Below are 19,662 nucleotides of genomic sequence, written 5' to 3'. Positions count from 1 at the left end.
GGCTTGCATGTCCTAGCCACTCCTCCACAATAGTATGGGGCTTGCCTGTCCTAGCAACTCCTCCACAAAAGTATGGGGCTTGCCTGTCCTAGCCACTCCTCCACAATAGTATGGGGCTTGCCTGTCCTAGCCACTCCTCCACAATAGTATGGGGCTTGCCTGTCCTAGCCACTCGGTAGCTCACCATATAAGATGCTTCTAGCCCCTATTTATTTAATGCTTTGGTAACAGTGGCAACCGCCCATTCATGCCATGTTTTGAATTGCCAGACGGACAGACAGAGAAACAGAGAACGACAGACAAAGAGACTGAGACGTTTTTGTCGGTTTAAGCGAGAGATGTGTTTTTTTCATGGGCTGCATCTCAATCCACCACATCCGTCTACGTTGGACATCTGCAGTGAAAGGTGACAGAGTTAGAGGGGTGGTTGTCAGACCATGAGACATCTGCAGTGAAAGGTGGTTGTCAGACCATGAGACATCTGCAGTGAAAGGTGACAGAGTTAGAGGGGTGGTTGTCAGACCATGAGACATCTGCAGTGAAAGGTGACAGAGCTAGAAGGGTGGTTGTCAGACCATGAGACATCTGCAGTGAAAGGTGACAGAGCTAGAGGGGTGGTTGTCAGACCATGAGACATCTGCAGTGAAAGGTGACAGAGTTAGAGGGGTGGTTGTCAGACCATGAGACATCTGCAGTGAAAGGTGACAGAGTTAGAGGGGTGGTTGTCAGACCATGAGACATCTGCAGTGAAAGGTGACAGAGCTAGAGGGTTAGAAAGCTAGAATAACGGACATCCCTCTCTTTAAAACAACGGACATCCCTCTCTTTAAAACAACGGACATCCATCTCTTTAAAACAACGGACATCCCTCTCTTTTAAACAACGGACATCCCTCTCTTTTAAACAACGGACATCCCTCTCTTTTAAACAACGGACATCCCTCTCTTTAAAACAACGGACATCCCTCTCTTTAAAACAACGGACATCCCTCTCTTTAAAACAACGGACATCCCTCTCTTTAAAACAACGGGCATCCCTCTCTTTAAAACAACGGACATCCCTCTCTTTTAAACAACGGACATCCCTCTCTTTTAAACAACGGACATCCATCTCTTTTAAACAACGGACATCCCTCTCTTTTAAACAACGGACATCCCTCTCTTTTAAAGATAACATCCTTCATACAAAAAAGGACAATATTTCCACCCAGTTAATCAAAGACAGACTTTATAAAAACAGGTAGTCATTGTAACTAAAACATCAACTCCTGCAGACATGGATCCGCCTGGTTCTGTTCTGACGCCGAGGTCTGTGTGTTACTGAAGCCTTCGGACCTCCTCCACGTCTGTGTCCAGGTGCCCTGGGGGGTTAAGAGCCAGCCTGTCACACACACACACACACACACACACACACACACACACACACACACACACACACACACACACACACACACACACTGATTTACTCTGCAGCTTCAGCAGAACACAGACACCACACACACAGTGTCACGTACCTCTCACTCCTGTCCCTCTGCCTAGGCTTGTAGAGGAGCGAGACTGTTTCCCTCTGTCACATACACACACACACATACATACAGAGACATATACGTGCACGCACAGACACACACAAAGACAAATACACAGAGGTTTATGTTATTCTGTCTGGAGCCCTAAAGCCTTGCATAAGCTTTGCACCCAGCAGGCAAACAGGGTCATGTGACCTGAACATTCAGTGATTACATGTGCTGTACATTGTGGTAGTGTGTTCGAGTGTGTGTGTGTGTGTGTGTGTGTGTGTGGACCAAAAGTCCTCACAAGAATAGTAAACCAAGAAAAAAATATATATATTTTAGGTTTAGGGAGTTAGGGTTAGAATTAGGGTTAGGTTTAAGGTTAGGTTTAGGGGGTTAGGGTTAGAATTAGGGTTAGGTTTAAGGTTAGGTTTAGGGGGTTAGGGTTAGAATTAGGGTTAGGTTTAGGGGGTTAGGGTTAGAATTAGGGTTAGGTTTAAGGTTAGGTTTAGGGGGTTAGGGTTAGAATTAGGGTTAGGTTTAAGGGGTTAGGGTTAGAATTAGGGTTAGGTTTAAGGTTAGGTTTAGGGAATCAAATGATGGTCCCCAAAAAGTCCTCACAAGTATAGTAACACTGTGTGTGTGTTTCACCTGGATCCTCTTCTGTCTCTGTTGATGTAGCATGTTGATGATGTCCTCTCTCCGTCTGGCCTAGAACACACACACCTCAGGGGTAAAAAGGTTGATGTAGCATGTTGATGATGTCCTCTCTCTGTCTGTATAATACCACCACTACAATACAACATGTATAATACCACCACCACTACAATACAACATGTATAATACCACCACTACAATACAACATGTATAATACCACCACTACAATACAACATGGATAATACCACCACTACAATACAACATGTATAATACCACCACTACAATACAACATGTATAATACCACCACCACTACAATACAACATGTATAATACCACCACCACTACAATACAACATGTATAATACCACCACCACTACAATACAACATGTATAATACCACCACTACAATACAACATGTATAATACCACTACTACAATACAACATGTATAATACCACCACCACAATACAACATGTATAATACCACCACCACTACAATACAACATGTATAATACCACCACCACTACAATACAACATGTATAATACCACCACCACTACAATACAACATGTATAATACCACCACTACAATACAACATGTATAATACCACCACCACTACAATACAACATGTATAATACCACCACCACTACAATACAACATGTATAATACCACCACTACAATACAACATGTATAATACCACCACTACAATACAACATGTATAATACCACCACCACTACAATACAACATGTATAATACCACCACAACTACAATACAACATGTATAATACCACCACCACTACAATACAACATGTATAATACCACCACTACAATACAACATGTATAATACCACCACTACAATACAACATGTATAATACCACCACCACTACAATACAACATGTATAATACCACCACTACAATACAACATGTATAATACCACCACCACTACAATACAACATGTATAATACCACCACTACAATACAACATGTATAATACCACCACCACTACAATACAACATGTATAATACCACCACTACAATACAACATGTATAATACCACCACTACAATACAACATGTATAATACCACCACTACAATACAACATGTATAATACCACCACCACTACAATACAACATGTATAATACCACCACCACTACAATACAACATGTATAATACCACCACTACAATACAACATGTATAATACCACAGCTACAATACAACATGTATAATACCACCACCACTACAATACAACATGTATAATACCACCACCACTACAATACAACATGTATAATACCACCACTACAATACAACATGTATAATACCACCACTACAATACAACATGTATAATACCACCACTACAATACAACATGTATAATACCACCACTACAATACAACATGTATAATACCACAGCTACAATACAACATGTATAATACCACCACCACTACAATACAACATGTATAATAGCACCACCACTACAATACAACATGTATAATACCACCACTATATATCTACAATACAACATGTATAATACCACCACCACTACAATACAACATGTATAATACCACCACTACAATACAACATGTATAATACCACCACTACAATACAACATGTATAATACCACCACCACTACAATACAACATGTATAATACCACCACTACAATACAACATGTATAATACCACCACCACTACAATACAACATGTATAATACCACCACCACTACAATACAACATGTATAATACCACCACCACTACAATACAACATGTATAATACCACCACTACAATACAACATGTATAATACCACCACCACTACAATACAACATGTATAATACCACCACTACAATACAACATGTATAATACCACCACTACAATACAACATGTATAATACCACCACCACTACAATACAACATGTATAATACCACCACCACTACAATACAACATGTATAATACCACTACTACAATACAACATGTATAATACCACAGCTACAATACAACATGTATAATACCACCACCACTACAATACAACATGTATAATACCACCACCACTACAATACAACATGTATAATACCACCACTACAATACAACATGTATAATACCACCACTACAATACAACATGTATAATACCACCACTACAATACAACATGTATAATACCACCACTACAATACAACATGTATAATACCACAGCTACAATACAACATGTATAATACCACCACCACTACAATACAACATGTATAATACCACCACCACTACAATACAACATGTATAATACCACCACTACAATACAACATGTATAATACCACCACTACAATACAACATGTATAATACCACCACCACTACAATACAACATGTATAATACCACCACTACAATACAACATGTATAATACCACCACCACTACAATACAACATGTATAATACCACCACCACTACAATACAACATGTATAATACCACCACTACAATACAACATGTATAATACCACCACTACAATACAACATGTATAATACCACCACTACAATACAACATGTATAATACCACCACTACAATACAACATGTATAATACCACCACTACAATACAACATGTATAATACCACCACCAATACAATACAACATGTATAATACCACCACCACTACAATACAACATGTATAATACCACCACTACAATACAACATGTATAATACCACTACTACAATACAACATGTATAATACCACCACCACTACAATACAACATGTATAATACCACCACTACAATACAACATGTATAATACCACCACTACAATACAACATGTATAATACCACCACTACAATACAACATGTATAATACCACCACTACAATACAACATGTATAATACCACCACTACAATACAACATGTATAATACCACCACTACTACAATACAACATGTATAATACCACCACCACTACAATACAACATGTATAATACCACCACTACAATACAACATGTATAATACCACCACCACTACAATACAACATGTATAATACCACCACCACTACAATACAACATGTATAATACCACCACTACAATACAACATGTATAATACCACCACCACTACAAAACAACATGTATAATACCACCACTATATATCTACAATACAACATGTATAATACCACCACCACTACAATACAACATGTATAATACCACCACTACAATACAACATGTATAATACCACCACTACAATACAACATGTATAATACCACCACTATATATCTACAATACAACATGTATAATACCACCACCACTACAATACAACATGTATAATACCACCACTATATATCTACAATACAACATGTATAATACCACCACCACTACAATACAACATGTATAATACCACCACTACAATACAACATGTATAATACCACCACTATATATCTACAATACAACATGTATAATACCACCACCACTACAATACAACATGTATAATACCACCACTACAATACAACATGTATAATACCACCACTACAATACAACATGTATAATACCACCACTACAATACAACATGTATAATACCACCACTACAATACAACATGTATAATACCACCACCACTACAATACAACATGTATAATACCACCACTACAATACAACATGTATAATACCACCACTACAATACAACATGTATAATACCACCACTACACATCTACAATACAACATGTATAATACCACCACTACAATACAACATGTATAATACCACCACTACAATACAACATGTATAATACCACCACCACTACAATACAACATGTATAATACCACCACTACAATACAACATGTATAATACCACCACTACAATACAACATGTATAATACCACCACTACAATACAACATGTATAATACCACCACTACAATACAACATGTATAATACCACCACTACAATACAACATGTATAATACCACCACCACTACAATACAACATGTATAATACCACCACCACTACAATACAACATGTATAATACCACCACTACAATACAACATGTATAATACCACCACCACAATACAACATGTATAATACCACCACTACAATACAACATGTATAATATCACCACTACATATCTACAATACAACATGTATAATACCACCACTACAATACAACATGTATAATACCACCACTACAATACAACATGGATAATACCACCACCACTACAATACAACATGTATAATACCACCACTACAATACAACATGTATAATACCACCACTACAATACAACATGTATAATACCACCACTACAATACAACATGTATAATACCACCACTACAATACAACATGTATAATACCACCACCACTACAATACAACATGTATAATACCACCACCACTACAATACAACATGTATAATACCACCACTACAATACAACATGTATAATACCACCACCACTACAATACAACATGTATAATACCACCACTACAATACAACATGTATAATACCACCACCACTACAATACAACATGTATAATACCACCACCACTACAATACAACATGTATAATACCACCACTACAATACAACATGTATAATACCACCACCACTACAATACAACATGTATAATACCACCACCACTACAATACAACATGTATAATACCACCACTACAATACAACATGTATAATACCACCACCACTACAATACAACATGTATAATACCACCACTACTACAATACAACATGTATAATACCACCACTACAATACAACATGTATAATACCACCACCACTACAATACAACATGTATAATACCACCACTACAATACAACATGTATAATACCACCACCACTACAATACAACATGTATAATACCACCACTACTACAATACAACATGTATAATACCACCACTACAATACAACATGGATAATACCACCACCACTACAATACAACATGTATAATACCACCACCACTACAATACAACATGTATAATACCACCACTACAATACAACATGTATAATACCACCACTACAATACAACATGTATAATACCAACACTACAATACAACATGTATAATACCACCACTACAATACAACATGTATAATACCACCACTACAATACAACATGTATAATACCACCACCACTACAATACAACATGTATAATACCACCACCACTACAATACAACATGTATAATACCACCACCACTACAATACAACATGTATAATACCACCACCACTACAATACAACATGTATAATACCACCACTACAATACAACATGTATAATACCACCACCACTACAATACAACATGTATAATACCACCACCACTACAATACAACATGTATAATACCACCACTACAATACAACATGTATAATACCACCACCACTACAATACAACATGTATAATACCACCACCACTACAATACAACATGTATAATACCACCACTACAATACAACATGTATAATACCACCACCACTACAATACAACATGTATAATACCACCACTACTACAATACAACATGTATAATACCACCACCACTACAATACAACATGTATAATACCACCACCACTACAATACAACATGTATAATACCACCACTACAATACAACATGTATAATACCACCACTACAATACAACATGTATAATACCACCACTACAATACAACATGTATAATACCACCACCACTACAATACAACATGTATAATACCACCACTACAATACAACATGTATAATACCACCACTACAATACAACATGTATAATATCACCACTACAATACAACATGTATAATACCACCACTACAATACAACATGTATAATACCACCACTACAATACAACATGTATAATACCACCACCACTACAATACAACATGTATAATACCACCACCACTACAATACAACATGTATAATACCACCACTACAATACAACATGTATAATACCACCACCACTACAATACAACATGTATAATACCACCACCACTACAATACAACATGTATAATACCACCACTACAATACAACATGTATAATATCACCACTACAATACAACATGTATAATACCACCACTACAATACAACATGTATAATACCACCACTACAATACAACATGTATAATACCATCACTACAATACAACATGTATAATATCACCACTACAATACAACATGTATAATACCATCACTACAATACAACATGTATAATACCACCACCACTACAATACAACATGTATAATACCACCACTACAATACAACATGTATAATACCACCACCACTACAATACAACATGTATAATACCATCACTACAATACAACATGTATAATACCACCACTACAATACAACATGTATAATACCACCACCACTACAATACAACATGTATAATACCACCACTACAATACAACATGTATAATACCACCACTACAATACAACATGTATAATACCACCACTACAATACAACATGTATAATACCACCACTACAATACAACATGTATAATACCACCACTACAATACAACATGTATAATACCACCACCACTACAATACAACATGTATAATACCACCACCACTACAATACAACATGTATAATACCACCACTACAATACAACATGTATAATACCACCACTACAATACAACATGTATAATACCACCACTACAATACAACATGTATAATACCACCACCACTACAATACAACATGTATAATACCACCACCACTACAATACAACATGTATAATACCACCACCACTACAATACAACATGTATAATACCACCACCACTACAATACAACATGTATAATACCACCACCACTACAATACAACATGTATAATACCACCACCACTACAATACAACATGTATAATACCACCACTACAATACAACATGTATAATACCACCACTACAATACATCATGTATAATACCACCACTACAATACAACATGTATAATACCACCACCACTACAATACAACATGTATAATACCACCACTACAATACAACATGTATAATACCACCACCACTACAATACAACATGTATAATACCACCACTACAACGGTCCCTGCTGTTCCAAAAGGTGTATTTTAGTGTTTTTAAAATCTGATTCTCCTGCTCCATCAGTTACCTGATGTGGAATAGAGTTCCGTGTAGTCATGGCTCTATGTAGTACTGTGCACCTCCCATAGTCTGTTCTGGACTTGGGGACTGTGAAGAGACCTCTGGTGGCATGTCTTGTGGGGTATGTATGGGTGTCTGAGCTGTGTGCCAGTAGTTTAAACAGACCTCTGGTGGCATGTCTTGTGGGGTATGTATGGGTGTCTGAGCTGTGTGTTAGTAGTTTAAACATACCTATGGTGACATGTCTTGTCGGGTATGGATGGGTGTCTGAGCTGTGTGCTAGTAGTTTAAACAGACCTCTGGTGGCATGTCTTGTGGGGTATGAATGGGTGTCTGAGCTGTGTGTTAGTAGTTTAAACAGACCTCTGGTGGCATGTCTTGTGGGGTATGGATGGGTGTCTGAGCTGTGTGCTAGTAGTTTGAACATGCAGCTCAGTGCATTCAGCTTGTCAACACTTCTTACAAAAACAAGTAGTGATGAAGTCAATCTCTCTTCCACTATGAGCCATGAGAGATTGACATGCATGTCATTAATGTTAGCTTTCTGTGTACATCCAAAGGCCAGCCATGTTGCCCTGTTCTGAGACAACTGCAATTTTACCAAGTCCCTCTTTGTGGCACATGACCACACGACTGAACAGTAGTCCAGGTGTGACAAAACTAGAGCCTGTAGGACCTGCCTTGTTGATAGTGCTGTTAAGAAGGCAGAAACTAGGGCCTGTAGGACCTGCCTTGTTGATAGTGCTGTTAAGAAGGTAGAAACTAGGGCCTGTAGGACCTGCCTTGTTGATAATGTTGTTAAGAAGGTAGAAACTAGGGCCTGTACGACCTGCCTTGTTGATAGTGTTGTTAAGAAGGTAGAAACTAGGGCCTGTAGGACCTGCCTTGTTGATAGTGCTGTTAAGAAGGTAGAAACTAGGGCCTGTAGGACCTGCCTTGTTGATAGTGTTGTTAAGAAGGTAGAAACTAGGGCCTGTAGGGACCTGCCTTGTTGATAGTGTTGTTAAGAAGGCAGAGTAGCGCTTTATTATGGACAGACTCCTCCCCATCTTAGCTACTGTTGTAATGTTTTGACCATGACAGTTTCCAATCCAGTGTTACTCCAAGCACTTTAGTCACCTCAATTTGCTCAATTTCCACATTATTCATTATGAGATGTAGTTGAAGTTTAGTGAATGATTTGTCCCAAATACAATGCTTTTAGTTTTAGAAATATTTAGGACTAACTTATTCCTTGCCACCAGTTCTGAAACTAACTGCAGCTCTTTGTTAAGTGTTGCAGTCATTTCAGTCGCTGCAGTAGCTGACGTGTATAGTGTTGAACCATTTGCATACATAGACCCTCTGGCTTTACTCAAAGCCAGTGGCATGTCATTAGTAAAGATTGAAAAAAGTAAGGGGCCTAGACAGCTACCCTGGGGAATTCCTGATTCTACCTGGATTATGTTGGGGAGGCTCCCATTAAATAACAGGGGCTACAGTAGAGGGGCTACAGTAGACTATGCTACGGAGGGGGGAGGGGCTACAGTAGACTATGCAACGGAGGGGGGAGGGGCTACAGTAGACTATGCTACGGAGGGGGGAGGGGCTACAGTAGACAATGCAACGGAGGGGGGAGGGGCTACAGTAGACTATGCAACGGAGGGAGGAGGGGCAGATAGCCGACAATGAAAAAGATGTTCAGCTGGCTGGCAGACAGACAGACACTGGAAAAGATGTTCAACTGGCAGGCAGACAGACACTGGAAAAGATGTTCAACTGGCAGACAGACAGACACTGGAAAAGATGTTCAACTGGCAGACAGACAGACACTGGAAAAGATGTTCAACTGGCAGGCAGACAGACACTGGAAAAGATGTTCAACTGGCAGACAGACAGACACTGGAATACGTTTCTGAGTGACAGTAAGAGCTTTGCATAGACGCTTTGTTGAGTTTCTTGTGGGACTGGGAAAAACTGCCTGGAACGTAAAATAATGTTATTAACCGGTTCCCAGCCCTGCCCCTCATACACACACACACACACTCACTCACTCACTCACCTCACTCACACACACACACACACACACACACACTTAGTCACTCACACACCCTCACACACTCTCTCACTCTCACTCTCACTCTCACTCTCACTCTGTCTCACTCACTCACTCACACTCACTCACTCACTCACTCACACTCACTCACACTCACTCACTCACACTCACTCACACTCACACACACTCACACACACTCACGCACACACACGCACACACACGCACACACACACACACACGCACAGTCAGTAATGTTGAAGCCCAGTGTGTGCAGCAGTAGCAGTAATTAGTAAACAGGCTATAAGGTTGATTTACAGGAGGGAGACAGAGAGAGAGACAGTCTTTCACTGGCTGATAGACCATTAGGAATATGCTGTGTGGGCACGTGTGGGCACGTGTGTGTGTGTGTGTGTGTGTGTGTGTGTGTGTGTGTGTGTGTGTGTGTGTGTGTGTGTGTGTGTGTTTGTGTGTCTTGAGACAGTATGAGATATCCGAGTCAAGCTTTCAGTCAATTAATTCACCATCCCCCCTATAGCCCCTCTCTCTCTCTGTAATCAGTTAAAGGTCTACACATCAGATGGATGGACCATCAGGACACCACTATATCACTGGTCACTACCACCTCGCCTCTAACACACACACCCCGGGTCGTTTCCTCTCACCATGTCCATGTATCTCTGTCTCTCTTCCTGTCTCTGCTTCTGATGGCGAACCTCCTGCAGCCTGTCCTCCTGTCTCTGCTTCTGATGGCGAACCTCCTGCAGCCTCTCTCCTGTTTCACACACACACAGGGTTGGGGAGTAACGGATAACATGTAGGGGATGACAAAAACCCAGTAACTGTAATCCGTTACATTACCAGCAAATATATTATAATCAGATTACAGATGCTTTAGAAGAACTAGATGATTACTTGGAGGATAACGTTTAAATTGACACTACTCTGTTTTCTCAATGACATTCAAATCAGCATTGAAAAAAGTTGAAGTTTGTTCCACCTGAGTGAGTCTGACCACCAATCAGAGACCACTATGATGTCAGAGACCACTATGATGTCAGAGACCACTATGATGTCAGAGAATACTATGATGTCAGAGACCACTATGATGTCAGAGACCACTATGATGTCAGAGACCACTATGATGTCAGAGACCACTATGATGACACACCAAATGTGTTTGATGGATCGTGGGAAAAGAGCAGGAAAAGGCTTTTGTAGGTTACAGTCCAAGCTACTGTATTTCTTCCAATGAAGAGACTGCTGTCAGCATCCAAAGATGATCCAACTTGAATAAACAAAGGGCAGCAGGGTAGCCTAGTGATTAGAGCTTTGGACTAGAAACCGCAAGGTTGCAAGTTCAAATCCCTGAGCTGACAAGATACAAATCTGTCGTTCTGCCCCTGAACAGGTAGTTAACTCACGGTTCCTAGGCTGTCATTGAAAATAAGAATTTGTTCTTAACTGACTTGCCTAGTTAAATAAAGGTATAAAAAACAAAAATGCTTGGAGGTAATGATGACAGCAGTGGTGTAGTCTACGGTGATACAGATATCACTTATTATTGATATCTACATAGCACATTGATGTGAATCACACTGCTGCTCTCTCATTTAGCTATTTGTGCCTTACGGATTGTGGTTGAATTCAAGAGGTTTAAGCTGCCTATCAATCATTGTTTTTTAAACCAGTGGACAGCCAGTGAAAAATGTGCTCAACAGCTGCATAGTGTGGATCCCAGCCTATGGAATAACAGCTGCATAGTGTGGATCCCAGCCTATAGAATAACAGCTGCATAGTGTGGATCCCAGCCTATGGAATAACAGCTGTATAGTGTGGATCCCAGCCTATGGAATAACAGCTGCATAGTGTGGATCCCAGCCTATAGAATAACAGCTGTATAGTGTGGATCCCAGTTTATAGAATTACAGCTGCATAGTGAGGATCCCAGCCTATAGAATAACAGCTGCATAGTGTGGATCCCAGCTTATAGAATAACAGCTGCATAGTGTGGATCCCAGCCTATAGAATAACAGCTGTATAGTGTGGATCCCAGCCTATAGAATAACAGCTGCATAGTGAGGATCCCAGCCTATGGAATAACAGCTGCATAGTGCAGATCCCAGCCTATGGAATAACAGCTGCACAGTGTGGATCCCAGCTTATGGAATAACAGCTGCACAGTGTGGATCCCAGCCTATAGAATAACAGCTGCATAGTGTGGATCCCAGCCTATAGAATAACAGCTGTATAGTGTAGATCCCAGCCTATGGAATAACAGCTGCATAGTGTGGATCCCATCTTATGGAATACAAGTGGGGCTTTTATTGCTCAAACTAATTAATGCTGATAAAATAAATAAATCCATAGGCCTAAAGGACACAAGCTCAAACTCCCACACTTTAGATAGACTTAAAGGGACAACCTGTAGTTGCTACATTCATTTTTGGACTTATATATATATCATTTATATCTCCATTGATTCTTGAAGAATATAACTTATAAATGCCTCATGAGCTTAGTTCAACTGTCACAATTTGTGAAAAAACAAAATATAAGATTGTTTATATATAAATGTGTTTGTAAACATTGTAAATGTAAACTCATAACATGGCTAAAACAATCATTTTGTTATCATGGATGGTCAGTCCTTGCATCCACAGCTCTGTCTATTCATCTGAGAGTGGTTACATTTCTCCTGGCCTGTCCCTCAGCTTTTTACCAAAACAGAGGCGGGGCGACCATTTTGTTATTATTTAATCTGTGGACTTGCCCTTTAAACAGCTGCATATTATCAAGATATCAAAGTGTCACCAACAAAAAGGTAAACAAGAGGCCTATAGCAAATGCAGCATATGACATTCATGCTTCACATGTAAATAGCCCTTTTCAGTAGTGCTGAAAGCATGCCATTCCATCAGCATTCATTTTCAACTCGAATCAATGAGCCCAATCAGTCCTCCATGACAACACAATCATAAACAACAGAGTAGGACTGGCTAATAAGTCCTTAGTTTTGGCGTCATGCTCAGGTAAAACAATTTGGGGATCTATACTTTCATAGTCCTGTTCTTGACGATCAAAGGGTATAACATTTATTGGAATGACTGTAATTCTGATAGACTTTGGTTTTTAATGTAAACATATACTTGAATTGTATTATTATGATGTAGTAGAAAGCGATGTGTTAGAAGAAGCCTACATAACCAACCCATAATGTAACATGTCACATCCATATATGACCAACCATGTAAACCTTAACATTGATTTATCCTGCAATAGATGTTGTTCAATTGGTAACATACATGTCTTCTTCTAACGCCTCTTAAGGGGAAAGTCATCTAAAAGTAACTGAATGTAATCAGATTACGTTACTGAGTTTGGGTAATCTAAAAATTACGTTACTGTCACGCCCTGACCGTAGATTGCTTTGTATGTTTCTATTTTTAGTTTTATCAGGGTGTGATGTGGGTGGGTATTCTATGTTGTAGGTCTAGGTTTTGTTCTTCTATGTGTCTGGCCTGGTATGGTTCTCAATCAGAGGCAGCTGTCTATCGTTGTCTCTGATTGAGAACCATCCTTAGGTAGTCTGTTTTCCCATTTTGAGTTGTGGGTGGTTATTTTCTGGTTCGTGTTTGTTGCACCTGTCAGAACGTCGTTTACCGTTTTGTTGTTTTTGTTCGTATTCATTCTGGATTAACATTGTTATGATACATACCACGCTGAACTTTGGTCCACCAACAAAAATCATTACAGTTACTGATTACAATTTTGGACAAATCAAAAATATTGGTCACATACACATGGTTAGCAGATGTTATTGCAAGTGTAACGAAATGCTTATGAAGAATAAATGCTGTGCTCATGGAATGGCATACTTTGAGCACTACTAAAAAGTGATATTCACATGTGAAAAATGAATGCCATATGCTGCATTAGCTATAGACCTATTGTTTACCTTTTTGTTGGTGACAAGTAACTAATAACTGCAAAGAAAATAACCTACCCTACACACACACACATACATATATATATATATATATATATATATATATATTTTGAGGTCTTTATGACTGTGATATCTAAGGAATGGCTGTATACTTACTATGGTCAGAAGAAGATGGTTTGAGAGCAGCATTGGTGTCTAAAAAGGAAAAATAAAAGGTTGTTTAATTGTTTTGGCACGTGACCTCAAATTGAGACTAGAAATGCAGGGGTATAAATGCAGGCACTGGTGTCTCAAAATGAAATCTCCACTCAATATTAGTTCACGCACTCCCAACACACAATAATGACATTAAAGTTCATAATCATGCAAAAGGTTCTTAGTTGACACTCAAATGTTTTATTCTATACCCATTTGAGGAAAGACATTTTCTTAATTTGATTGATGATAAGATTAAATATTTCCAGGGGACCTCATGGGGTCCCGACTCCATGTTTGGGAACCACTGATCTAGCCTATCCAGGAGGTAGAACACAGGAGGCTGCATATGTTACACAATACACAGTCCTGTACTAGTATAACTAAATATCTCATAGGGGAAAAAATATTGCATCAGAAATAAGAGTGTGACAGCAGGTGAACTGAGCAGTGTGCCTCGCATGGTTTGTCCGGGCTAACGTTACCTTACCATCTACCAGAAGAGTCTCATCATGGATTGGCCGGGCTAACTCTACCTTACCAACTACCAGAAGAGTCTCATCATGGATTGGCCGGGCTAACTTTACCTTACCAACTACCAGAAGAGTCTCATCATGGATTGGCCGGGCTAACTCTACCTTACCGACTACCAGAAGTGTCTCATCATGGTTTGTCCGGGCTAACTTTACCTTACCGACTCTTCATGGTTTGTCCGGGCTAACTCTACTTTACCGACTACCAGAAGAGTCTCATCATGGATTGGCCGGGCTAACTCTACCTTACCGACTACCAGAAGCGTCTCTTGGTTTGTCCGGGCTAACTTTACCTTACCGACTACCAGAAGAGTCTCATCATGGTTTGTCCGGGCCCGGGCTAACTTTACCTTACCGACTACCAGAAGTGTCTCATCATGGTTTGTCCGGGCTAACTTTACCTTACCGACTACCAGAAGTGTCTCATCATGGTTTGTCCGGGCTAACTTTACCTTACCGACTACCAGAAGTGTCTCATCATGGTTTGTCCGGGCTAACTTTACCTTACCGACTACCAGAAGTGTCTCGTGGTTTGTCTGGGCTAACGTTACCTTACCGACTACCAGAAGTGTCTCATGGTTTGTCCGGGCTAACTTTACCTTACCGACTACCAGAAGTGTCTCGTGGTTTGTCCGGGCTATCGGCAGCCTCTGGCGGATGTCTGCGTTGACCAGGCGGGACTCTAGCGGAGGCAGCAGTGACAAAGAGGTCCACAGCTGCTTGGCGTGAGACACATCTTCAGGAGACGAGCCGTCAAACACCGTGAAGAAGTATTTATCCAACTCTGTCTCTAGCTGCTCTGCCTCTCTCCTCTCCTCCTCCTCCGTTAACCCAGCCCGCGGCTCTGACTCAAACATTACGATAGCCCGTGTGTTTTTTACCAACCAACAACAGAGCGGATATCACCGAATCATCAATATTATAAAGTAACCGAGCCACAGACGAACATTGATATTCCTACCTAGCTAAATGAGGAGATGATACACTGTAAGAAATGTTACGTTTTTGGAAACCCGGAAGTGCGGAGAGCGCGTCTGTTACCAAGGCGACAGGACGCTCCAGGATGACACCGGTTTTCTGCCAGGTGACTGTGTATACATGGGACACTATTATAGTGTGTGTTGCATAAGGAATGAGGGGGGGGAATACATGGGACACTATTATAGTGTGTGTTGCATAAGGAATGAGGGGAGGGGGAGGGGGGGGGATACATGGGACACTATTATTGTGTGTGCGTGTGTCTGAAACAGAATTACATATTAGAACGTGGTATAAAATATGTTATGTTGGCAGTATGGTTCGTAATTGCAGTGTGTTTAGACAATCAGCTAACTACACTGCCTACACACAAGCCCCAACATGCGCCAGAGCAGAGGAGACTACTGAAGACAAGCCAGTGAGTTACTAGGAGCTGCATTTTTTGCCTATATTCTCAACAACAGTGACTAGGTGTGAAGTCTATATTCTCAACAACAGTAACTAGGTGTTAAGTCTATATTCTCAACAACAGTAATTAGAGTTAAGTCTATATTCTCAACAACATTAATTAGAGTTAAGTCTATATTCTCAACAACGGTAACTAGGTGTGAAGTCTATATTCTCAACAATGGTAACTAGGTGTTAAGTTTATATTCTCAACAACAGTAATTAGGCGTTATTATTTCTTGCCTATTATTCTCATAAACAGTTGCTATGTGTTAACTCTCACTAGCCTTTTGACTAAACTCAAGGCTGGCACCAGAACAGGCAATTGATTTCCATGGGGGACACAGGCATTTGTTCAATGGGTTTCATTGTAACAACATAATTTAACAGCATCCGAACAGTCCACCATGCATTGGCACATTTCCTTCCATTCCAGTGGTGTGGTGATGTTTTTTAAGGTGAGGGAGCGCAAAATGTAGTTTTTAAACGATGTCATAATTTCTCAATCAAAGTTGGTAGCATATTGAATGTCATTGTAGAATAGGCCAATTGCAACGTCTGCCTATGCCCATACCAGTGGAGGCTGCTGAGGGGAGGACGGCTCGTAATAATGTCTGGAACAGAGCAAATGGAATGGCATCAAAAACATGGAAACCATGGAAACCATGGATTCAGCTTTATCTAACTTTACAAAACGAGCACCATCGTGAGAAGTGATAATCTTCTGTTTGTAATAATAATGTTAACTATAAAATATATTTCCTGAAGAAATGGTGGTGTGCTTGCTAGCTTGTTTTGAAACGTTTAGAAAATCTTAATGTCGTTTAAATGTTTGTAGCTGAAATGGTTAAAGAGCGCTAGCAGTAAAATGTCTACCACCGTGTTCTCATTTCTGGCATTGAATCCATGAAGTGTTATGCTAATTTATGCAAATTACCACTGCTTGTAGTTTATAAACGTTTTTAGGAATGTGAAGTCAGGATAGACTGAACATAAGAAAGTTGGTTTGGTGTCTCTGGCTTAAACGTTTCAAGAGTTACTGTTGGTGAGTTATTTTATGCAAATGTATGCAAATGTATATAGTTATAGTTGATACAAAATGTAAAGAATTTGAAGTTAGGCTAGCTTGAACATGTGAAAGTTGGTTTGTTGTCTCTAGCTTGAACAGTTCAAGAGGCACTGTTGGTGAGCTGATTTATGCAAATGTATGCACATTTGTCTAGTTATAGTTGATAAAAGTTTTTAAGAATTTTAAGTTAGGATAGCCTGAACTTTTGAAAGTTGGTTTGGTGTTCAAGAGGTCCATGTGAAAGTTCTGACAGACAGAGAGGTCCATGTGAAGGTTCTGACAGACAGAGAGGTCCATGTGAAGGTTCTGACAGACAGAGAGGTCCATGTGAAGGTTCTGACAGACAGAGAGGTCCATGTGAAGGTTCTGACAGACAGAGAGGTCCATGTGAAGGTTCTGACAGACAGAGCGGTCCATGTGAAGGTTCTGACAGACAGAGCAGTCCATGTGAAGGTTCTGACAGACACAGTGGTACCTGTGAAGGTTCTGACAGACAGAGCAGTCCATGTGAAGGTTCTGACAGACAGAGCAGTCCATGTGAAGGTTCTGACAGACACAGTGGTACCTGTGAAGGTTCTGACAGACAGAGAGGTCCATGTGAAAGTTCTGACAGACAGAGAGGTCCATGTGAAAGTTCTGACAGACAGAGCGGTCTATGTGAAGGGTCTGACAGACAGAGCGGTACCTGTGAAGGTTCTGACAGACAGAGTGGTACCTGTGAAGGTTCTGACAGACAGAGCGGTCCATGTGAAGGTTCTGACAGACAGAGCAGTCCATGTGAAGGTTCTGACAGACACAGTGGTACCTGTGAAGGTTCTGACAGACAGAGCAGTCCATGTGAAGGTTCTGACAGACACAGTGGTACCTGTGAAGGTTCTGACAGACACAGTGGTACCTGTGAAGGTTCTGACAGACACAGTGGTACCTGTGAAGGTTCTGACAGACAGAATGGTACCTGTGAAGGTTCTGACAGACAGAGTGGTCCATGTGAAGGTTCTGACAGACAGAGCATTCCATGTGAAGGTTCTGACAGACACAGTGGTGCCTGTGAAGGTTCTGACAGACACAGTGGTACCTGTGAAGGTTCTAACAGACAGAGCGGTACCTGTGAAGGTTCTGACAGACAGAGTGGTACCTGTGAAGGTTCTGACAGACAGAGCAGTCCATGTGAAGGTTCTGACAGACACAGTGGTACTGTGAAGGTTCTGACAGACAGAGCGGTCTATGTGAACGTTCTGACAGACAGAGCGGTCCATGGTACTGAGTCTGGTTACCATATCAATGAATGAGATGGTACTGAGT

At 40.0% G+C, this 19,662-nt stretch overlaps 1 protein-coding gene across 4 annotated transcripts; it reads right to left on the bottom strand.

The window, feature by feature from the left end:
- Positions 1 to 1,172: 1,172 nt before the first annotated feature.
- Positions 1,173 to 16,971, bottom strand: hoatz (HOATZ cilia and flagella associated protein). Of its 4 annotated transcripts, none has more exons than XM_036968266.1 (6): positions 16,466 to 16,961; positions 15,295 to 15,333; positions 11,855 to 11,964; positions 2,162 to 2,221; positions 1,514 to 1,566; positions 1,173 to 1,380 (listed from the first exon to the last, which is right to left on the bottom strand). In XM_036968266.1, exons 1-6 carry the CDS (start codon positions 16,721 to 16,723, stop codon positions 1,253 to 1,255), a joined length of 648 nt encoding a protein of 215 aa, XP_036824161.1. In that variant the 5' UTR covers positions 16,724 to 16,961; the 3' UTR covers positions 1,173 to 1,252. The 4 variants fall into 4 exon arrangements, with proteins under 4 accessions (XP_036824161.1, XP_036824162.1, XP_036824163.1 ...); XM_036968267.1 differs by having other exon boundaries at positions 1,210 to 1,380; positions 16,471 to 16,943; XM_036968268.1 differs by lacking the exon at positions 1,514 to 1,566 and having other exon boundaries at positions 1,210 to 1,380; positions 16,466 to 16,971.
- Between the last annotated feature and the right edge of the window lie 2,691 nt (positions 16,972 to 19,662).

This window comes from Oncorhynchus mykiss, chromosome Y (assembly GCF_013265735.2).
Source record: "Oncorhynchus mykiss isolate Arlee chromosome Y, USDA_OmykA_1.1, whole genome shotgun sequence".
Taxonomy (NCBI): Eukaryota; Metazoa; Chordata; class Actinopteri; order Salmoniformes; family Salmonidae; genus Oncorhynchus; species Oncorhynchus mykiss.
The sequence above is the reverse complement of the archived record's forward strand: the minus strand, read 5'-3'. Positions and strand labels throughout refer to the sequence as shown.